The sequence below is a fragment of the Pseudophryne corroboree genome, chromosome 1 (assembly GCF_028390025.1).
Source record: "Pseudophryne corroboree isolate aPseCor3 chromosome 1, aPseCor3.hap2, whole genome shotgun sequence".
In the NCBI taxonomy this organism is placed as follows: domain Eukaryota; kingdom Metazoa; phylum Chordata; class Amphibia; order Anura; family Myobatrachidae; genus Pseudophryne; species Pseudophryne corroboree.
Window position 1 is genome coordinate 917270835 of NC_086444.1, and position 9371 is coordinate 917280205.

Here is a 9371-nt window from a genome sequence, read left to right on the forward strand (position 1 = left end):
CGTGGATCGTAAAGTATGAAAAAGTTCAAAAAATGAAAGAAGAAAAAAATGTGAGAAACTCGCGTCGACCTTTTGTCATGTCGACCTAGAGTCACCGTCGACCTATAAACCATTTCAACCTACTTGCTGTCGACCTAGACAGTGTTAACCTAAGTCTTGTTGACCTAGAAACCGGAGCCTAATTTGCATATACTCCAGAATGTCATGAAGAGTGATCAGATGAATTGCAATTAATTGCAAAGTCGCTCTTTGCCATGACAATGAACTTAATCCCATAAACAACATTTCTTCTGCATTTCAGCCCTGCAACAAAAGGACCAGCTGACACCATGTCCGTTATTCTTTCATTAACACAGGTGAGAGTGTTGATGAGGACAAGGCTGGATATCAATCTGTCTTGTTGATTGAGTTAGAATAACAGACTGGAAGCTTTAAAAGGAGGGTGGTGCTTGAAATCATTGTTCTTCTTCTGTTAACCATGGTTATTTGCAAGGAAACACGTGCAGTCATTATTGCTTTGCACAAAAAGGGCTTCACAGGCAGGGATGTTGCTGCTGGTAAGATTGCACCTAAATCATCTATTTGTCGGATCATCAAGAACTTCAAGGAGAGAGGTTTAATAGTTGTGAAGAAGGCTTCACCGCGCCCAAGAACGTCCATCAAGCGCCAGGACAATCTCCTAAAGTTGCTTCAGCTGCGGGATCGGGGTACCACCAGTGCAGAGCTTGCTCAGGAATGGCCGCAGGCAGGTTTCAGTGCATCTGCACGCACTGTTAGGCAAAGATTTTTGGAGGATGGCCTGGTGTCAAGAAGGGCAGCAAAGAAGCCACTTATCTCCAGGAAATACATCAGGGACAGACTGATATTCAGCAAAAGGTTCAGGGATTGGGCTGCTGAGGACTGGCATAAAGTCATTTTCTCTGATGAATCCCCTTTTGTTTGGTGCATCTGGAAAAACACTTGTCCGGAGAAGGAAAGCTGAGCGCTACCATCAGTCCTGTGTCATGCCAACAGTAAAGCATCCCGAGACCATTCCCGTGTGGGGTTGCTTCTCAGACAAGGGAGTTAACTCACTCACAATTTTGCCTAAGAACACAGCCATGAATAAAGAATAATACCAAAACATCCTCAAATAGCAACTTCTCCCAACCATCCAAGAACAGTTTGGTGACGAATAATGCTTTTCCAGCATGATGGAGCACCTTTCCATAATGCAAAAGTGATAACTAAGTGGCTGAGGGAACAAAACATCAACATTTTTGTCCATGGCCAGGAAACTCCACAGGCATTAATCCCATTGAGAACATGGGTTTAGTCCTCAAGAGGCGGGTGGACAAACAAAAACCCACAAATTCTGACAAACTCCAAGCATTGATTAGGCAAGAATGGGCGGCCATCAGTCAGTATGTAGCCCAGAAGTTGATTGACAGTGGTCTTGAAAAAGAAGGGTCAACACTGCAAATATTGACTCTTTACATAAACTTAATGTAATTGTCCATAAAAGCTTTTAACACTCATAAGGTGCTTGAAATTTTACTTCAGTAAACCATAGTAACATCTGACAAGGTCTAAAAACACTGAAGCAGCAAACTTTGTGAAAACCAATATTTGTGTCATTCTCAAGACTTTTGGCCATGGCTGTCTGTGATCTATGTGCCTATGTAATCTCAGTTTGGCGCCCCTAATTTATGGAAATCTTAGGCGGGTCACTTGTACCTGTACGGAACTCTATGGAGCAACTGGGAGCGAGTGACCACTTATATACATTATGTCTGGTAGAGCCTCTTACACAGATTATGCCTGACAGAGCCCATTATATACATTGTAGAGCGCCCCCTCTCCTCATTCCTCTCTCCTCTCCTTCTCATTCCTGTGCTCCACTTCCCTACCCCTTCCCCACGTTCAGTAACAATGCAGTTGAGAAATTTATTTTATTTTCTCTGGTGCACAAAATAGGGTCAGTCTTAACAATTAGTACATTTGTTGGGTGCTTCCCACACCCCAATGAGCAGTAACAAAAAGAATTGTGTATCAATTGTTCCAGGCGCACCCTTCTAAGATACACCCACAATATTGCATCAATAATACAGATTAATTCGGAAAACTTATTCAGGCATAAACAGATATAGGGGGTCATTCAGACCTGATTGCTTGCTAGTGTTTTTCGCTGCGATCATGTCAGAACTGCGCATGCATATGCACCGCAATGCGCATGCACGGGTACAAAGCGGATCATTGCTGTGCAGTGGGTTTTACGAAGAATCCATTCGCACAGCCGATCGCAAGGAGATTGACAGGAAGAAGGTGTTTGTGGGTGGCAACTAACCATTTTCTGGGAGTGTTTGGAAAAATGCAGGCATGTCCAAGCATTTGCAGGGCGGGTGTCTGACGTCAATTCCGGCCCCGGACAGGCTGAAGTGATCGCAGCGTCTGAGTAAGTCCTGGGCAACTCAGAAACTGCACAAACTGTTTTTGCAGAGCTCGGCTGCAAAGCCGTTCGCACACTTGCAAAGCGAAAATATACTCCCCCGTGGGCGGCGACTATGCGTTTGCACGGCTGCTAAAAGTAGCTAGCGAGTGATCAACTCGGAATGACCCCCTATGAGTGATAACTTTTTCGCAAGGGAAAAAGGTATCTGCATCAGAAGCTTAAAGTTGGAATTACATGCAATACAAAAAAGCTTATGACAAGAACGTATATAATTACTGCATTATGCGGGTTATTCTGACACGATCGCACTTCTTCGCAGCCGTGCGATCTGGTCGGAACGGCGCATGCTAACGAAGAAAATGGTCGCAGCGGTGACCGCAAGAAGATTGACAGGAGGAAGGCGGTAACGGGCGTCAACTAACCATTTACTGGGCGTGGAGATCCAAACGCAGGCGTGTCGAGGCGTTTGGAGGGCTTATGTCTGACGTCAATTCCGGGACCTGCAACGCTGGATTGATCGCACAGGATAAGTAACTCTTACCCTGGTCTTGTTCTACACAACTTTTTTTTGCTTAGCAGGGCTGCACAAGCGATTGCAGCCTTGCTATGCAAAAATACACTCCTCCATAGGTGGCGTCTAGTTGATCGCATGGGCTGCAAAAAGTGGCAGCGTGCGATCAACTCGGAATGAGGGCCAATATCTGTTTATGCCTGAATAAGTTTGCCCAATTGATCTGTATTATTGATGCAATGTTGTGGGTATATCTTATACCCCTTTCACATCGGACAAATAACCCGGTATCGACACACATATTGCCGTGTCAACACGGGTCAGTGTGCGATGTAAAAGCACTTTGCCCGAATTAGCGGGTCACCTAACCCTGTAATTCAACCCGGTATAGAAGAAAGGTTATTCCCGGGTTGAATACCGGGTCAGACGCAGTGTGAATAGGAGCCGTGTCGATGCGACACAGCTTCCATTCACAGCATAGGGAGAGGCGGCGCAGGAGTTGAGCTCATCTCCCAGCACCGCCTCCACCCCCGCCCCTGCTGCGCCCCCCCGCTGCTATGGCAACCGACCCGGTATATTGCTGGGTCGGAAAGCCAGCAAAGCAGAGCAAATGCCGGATCCCACCCGTTAAGGACACGATTCTCTTCCCGGGTGGGATCCGGCATTTGCGATCTGAAAGCGGTATTAGAAGGAAGCAACTGTGCAGCTGCTTACCTCCGTTGTCACCTCACTGGTAGCACGTCGCAGAGCTCAGACACTGGCGGAGACAACTTGGGGGGTAGAGAACACGTGGCAGGCAGCTTCAGCCCTGCCCGTGCTGTATTAGCAACGGTGCGTCCAGCACCGCTGCTATTACTTTACACAGCATGTAGCCAGGGCCGGCCCGAGCCTATTTTTTTTAGTAAGCAAATTAAAATTTCTGGGGCCCTTTGATGGGATAAACTTCTTTAATGGACAGCGTGTGCCATAAAAAGAGGTGTAATCTCACAAGAAAAGGGCATGGCCAGATACTTTTACCCCAATCTTCTGTGCCAGATTCGCGTATGCCCCCAGTGCCAGATTCGCGTATGCCCCCAGTGCCAGATTCGCGTATGCCCCCAGTGCAAGATTCGCGTATGCCCCCAGTGCCAGATTCGCGTATGCCCCCAGTGCCAGATTCGCGTATGCCCCCAGTGCCAGATTCGTGTATGCCCCCAGTGCCAGATTCGCGTATGCCCCCAGTGCCAGATTCGCGTATGCTCCCAGTGCCAGATTCGCATATGCTCCCAGTGCCAGATACGCATACGTCCCCACAGTGCCAGATACGCATACGTCCCCACAGTGCCAGATACGCATACGTCCCCACAGTGCCAGATACGCATACGTCCCCACAGTGCCAGATACGCATACGTCCCCACAGTGCCAGATATGCATACGTCCCCACAGTGCCAGATACGCAAACGTCCCCACAGTGCTAGATACACATATGCTCCCATTGCCAGATACGCAGATGCCCCCACAGTGCCAGATATGCCCACACAGAGCCAGATACGCAGATGCCCCCACAGTGCCAGATATGCCCGCACAGAGCCAGATATGCAGATGCCCCCACAGTGTCAGATATGCCCCCACAGAGCCAGATACGCAGATGCCCCCACAGTGCCAGATACGCAGATGCCCCCACAGTGCCAGATACGCAGATGCCCCCACAGTGCCAGATACGCAGATGCCCCCACAGTGCCAGATATGCCCCCACAGAGCCAGATACACAGATGCCCCCACAGTGCCAGATATGCCCCCACAGAGCCAGATACGCAGATGCCCCCTCAGTGCCAGATATGCCCCCACACAGCCAGATACGCAGATGCCCCCACAGTGCAAAAACACATACCTCCACATGATGCCAGGCGGGCAGGAGCAGGCGAGCGAGCGGACAGGCAGGAGCGGGCGGCACCCGCACTATCAAACAAGTCTGTATTGCCGGCCTCAGCACAGTTTGAGCATATGTAATGAGCGGCGTGACGTCATGACGCTCCGCTGCTCATTACATATGCAAAATCGATGCGGCAGAGGTGGGGGGAATCCGTGGAAGCACTGACTGTCACTGTCAATGACAGTGAAGTCAGTGAATAGAGGTACACGGCCGGAGCACCCTCAATGTGCGGCGCCTTACCCGGCCGTGTACTGTATGTATAGGGCCGGCATTGTAGTGCTGGCGCTAGCATTGGCGGCAGCGGGCAATTGCGGATCCGGGTGGACGGCGCCTCTCTCCATATTTGGGGGGAGCGAGCTGCCTCCTTGCCCCCCCCCCCCCCCCCATTCTGACGCCTCTGATTGTGTCGGTAACCTGTGTTTCCCATAATGCAGCTTTAAGAGATTAATCATGTGCCGTCTATTGTTTTTCTCAGGGACTGTGTGAAATGTAATGAATATTATGTCAGTGAGTAATGGTTTTATTCTGTTCAGTTCCAGTGGATCCAAGCTTAATAATAGTTGTGCAAGCCAAAGAGGATGCCTATGTCCCCAGAGTTGGTGTACGCAGTCTCCAAGAGATTTGGCCTGGGTGTGAAATTCGATATCTGGAAGGAGGTCATGTCAGTGCCTACCTCTTCAAACAAGGGCTTTTCAGGTACTGGTCAATTTACCATTACAGCAACCCCTCATCTGCATAATTGCCTGGTGTACATCATCATTATCTGGCTATCGGAAGCTGTGGTTTATTTTGAAATCACTGCAGTGCTGTTTGGCAAATGTTCCAGTACAGAGACCTCCAGTTACCTTGCAGGCCGCATCCAGTCTGTGGGCTGTATTTTGTACACCCCTGGGCTACAAGACCTATTAGCCAAGGTAATGTGTACAGTCCAATGAACTAAGATTTAACATATAATGTGTTAGGTCATGGAACCCCTAGAGATTGGTACTCCTGTATGATTCCAGGGAATACTGGAAACAGAGCTATTACTCCAAAAGGGGGGAGTTCATTAATACCAAGTGATGTGCCACTGATATGATAGATGTTCTAGAACTCAAATGGAACAATCCTTTATCATCTCTGTCATGCTTTCCCCCATCCCCCTATCCAAAAGCAAGACCAGATTTATAACACAGTGTGGAACCCCTGTTGCTATGGGTTATACAGTGGCAGTACAGCAGGGCTTCTCAGTAGAGCGCCGCACATTTGTGGAATGAGGCAGAATATATTTTGACAGTGGGTGTTAGAGACATTGGGGCAGATTTATTAAGCTCGGTGAAGTGATAAAGTGGAAGGTGATAAAGGACCAGCCAGTCAGCTCCTAACTGTCATTTTTCAAACCGAGCCTGTGACATGGAAGTTTAAATCTGATTGGCTGGTCCTTTATCACCTTCCACTTTATCACTTCACCGAGCTTAATAAATCTGCCCCATTGTATCCTAACTCAAAGAGTTTATTGATCATATTAATGGGGTCTATTTACGAAGTGCTGCAGAGAGCTAAATTACCAGCCAATCAGCTCCTAACTGCCATGTTACAGGCCATGTTTGAAAAATAACAGGAGCTTGTTGGTACTTTATCCCTCTCCAAGCCTTAGTGAATAGACCCCTAAGTCTTTCAACAGTTTGCAGATGAAAATGCCCAATCCTGCAGCTATGGCCCAAATAGCCGTTTTTTAAATAAATGGTTGTTATATTTGTGCTGAGTATTTAATGCTTTTTTCTTTCTCTCTTCCTAGGCAAGCAATCTATGATGCCTTTAATCGTTTTCTTCTTAAGTATCCAATGTGATTTTGTGCATTTATATCATTCCGTCCTCATTGGAGACTTGGGACACTGACTGTATTAAGCACAGTTTATGGGGCTTATATAAAAAAACATTACAGATTCTAGTAAGGTGCTGCTCATCTAGATGTCTGAAAAGAAGGGAATATATATAGATGTTTTTAATAGCCTCTGTAATGCAATGTACGTCCATGCCCAAGTACATGTTGTGTTTCTGTAAGAACATGTGGTGGATTGCCTTTCTTTGAAGGATGTGATCAGATTTTCCTTGATTTATAAAGATTTTGAACCAGATTTAGCTAATCATTGCTCAACAACTTTTGATGTATGAAATTGTTGAATGCTTTATACTTTGCACTTAATTTTTATACCTCTTCTTGAACTGCCCCATGTATATAATTTAATGATTAAGATAAACTGAAATTTATTTTCTGCGCACTGTAACGTAATAACTGAATGTAAATGATTTCCCATAACTATACTTTACAGTGTTTTTATATCATATCTACACATTTTCTTCCCTGATCAATGGAGTGCCTAAACTTGAATAAATAAAAATCCATTTTATATGTGTGTATGATTATGTTGAATTTGAAATTTTAGAATATGTAAGTTTAACATTAGCTTTTCAGTAAGTCAGTTACCCAGTAGGTTCTATAAGCTGATAACTATGTTTCCTGCATTATAACAATTGGATGTGTGGAGTGGAGTAAGGTTTGAATGTTTTTTTTATTTATTTTTTTATTATTATTTTATATATAGATTGTTCCATCACATAAAGCCTTTACGAAATTGTCCCATGGCAAATTAGATGTTAATTTGTGTTTCTTACATCATGTTACACCTAATTGCCTGCAGCAGCAAATTTGGGGGGTAATTCAGACCTGATCGTAGCAGCAAATTTGTTAGCAGTTGGGCAAAACCATGTGCACTGCAGGGGAGGCAGATATAACATGTGCAGAGAGAGTTAGATTTGGGTGGGGTGTGTTCAAACTGAAATCTAAATTGCAGTGTAAAAATAAAGCGGCCAGTATTTACTCTGCACAGAAACAAAATATCCCACCCAAATCTAACTCTCTGCAAATGTTATATCTGCCCCCCTGCAGTGCACATGGTTTTGGCCAACTGCTAACAAATTTGCTGCTACAATCAGGTTTGAATTTACCCCCTTTGTTTGATTTTTTTTTTTTCTCTGACGTCCTAGTGGATGCTGGGAACTCCGTAAGGACCATGGGGAATAGCGGGCTCCGAAGGAGGCTGGGCACTCTAGAAAGATCTTAGACTACCTGGTGTGCACTGGCTCCTCCCACTATGACCCTCCTCCAAGCCTCAGTTAGATTTCGTGCCCGGCCGAGGTTGGATGCACACTAGGGGCTCTCCTGAGCTCTTAGAAAGTAATAGTCTTAGATTTTTTTATTTTCAGTGAGTCCTGCTGGCAACAGGCTCACTGCAGCGAGGGACTAAGGGGAGAAGAAGCGAACTCGCCTGCTTGCAGCCGGATTGGGCTTCTTAGGCTACTGGACACCATTAGCTCCAGAGGGATCGACCGCAGGCCCAGCCTTGATGTTCGGTCCCGGAGCCGCGCCGCCGTCCCCCTTACAGAGCCAGAAGCAAGAAGATGGTCCGGAAAATCGGCGGCATGAAGACTCTGTCTTCACCAAGGTAGCGCACAGCACTGCAGCTGTGCGCCATTGCTCCTCTCACACACTTCACACTGCGGTCACTGAGGGTGCAGGGCGCTGGGGGGGGGCGCCCTGAGGCAGCAATAAAAACACCTTGGCTGGCTAAAATACCTCAATATATAGCCCCAGGGGCTATATATGAGGTAAATACCCCTGCCAGAATTCCATAAAAAGCGGGAGAATAGGCCGCAAAAAAAGGGGCGGAGCCTATCTCCTCAGCACACTGGCGCCATTTTTCCCTCACAGCTCCTGCTGGAAGGAAGCTCCCTGGCTCTTCCCTGCAATCTACAGTACCAGTAAGAGGGAAAAGAGAGGGGGGGCATTAAATTTGGCAGTATATATATTTTATTGAAAAGCAGCTATTAGGGACATAACTCAGTTAGTCCCTGTATATATATATAGCGCTCTGGTGTGTGCTGGCATACTCTTACTCTGTCCCCCCAAAGGGCTTTTTGTGGGTCCTGTCCTCTGTTTGAGCATTCCCTGTGTGTGGAGTGTGTCGGTACGGCTGTGTCGACATGTTTGAGGAGGATAATGATGTGGAGGGGGAGCAGATGCCTTTAGCAGGGATGTCACCCCCTGGGGGGCAGACACCTGAGTGGATGAGTTTATGGCAGGAAATGAGTGCACGTATAGACTCCTTACATAAAAAATTTGACGACATGCCGACTGTGGGACAGCCGAGTCTTCAGCTCGTGCCTGTCCAGGTGTCTCAAAAGTCATCAGGGGCTCTGAAACGCCCGCTATCTCAGATGGCACAAGTAGATGTCGACACGGATACTGACACCAGTGTCGACGACGATGAGTCAAATTTAATGCCCGTTAAGGCCATTCACTGCATGATTGAGGCAATGAAAGAGGTGTTAAATATTTCTGATTTACATCCAGGTACCACAAAAAAGGGTATTATGTTTGGGGAGAAAAAACTACCTGTAGTTTTTCCCCCGTCAGATGAATTAAATGAAGTGTGTGAAGAAGTGTGGGCTTCCCCTGATAAGAAATTGGTAATTCC

The 9371-nt window shown here is 46.7% G+C and overlaps 1 protein-coding gene across 1 annotated transcript in view; it reads left to right on the forward strand.

The window, feature by feature from the left end:
* The window catches only part of ABHD18 (abhydrolase domain containing 18), a 94713-nt gene extending 87463 nt beyond the window's left edge, over positions 1-7250 (forward strand). Inside the window, exons 12-13 of the mRNA XM_063920326.1 lie at positions 5388-5550; positions 6632-7250. Of these exons, the coding sequence (XP_063776396.1) occupies positions 5388-5550; positions 6632-6683 (215 nt within the window). The 3' untranslated portion in view covers positions 6684-7250. The remainder of the gene's footprint in view (positions 1-5387; positions 5551-6631) is intronic.
* Positions 7251-9371: the final 2121 nt, after the last annotated feature.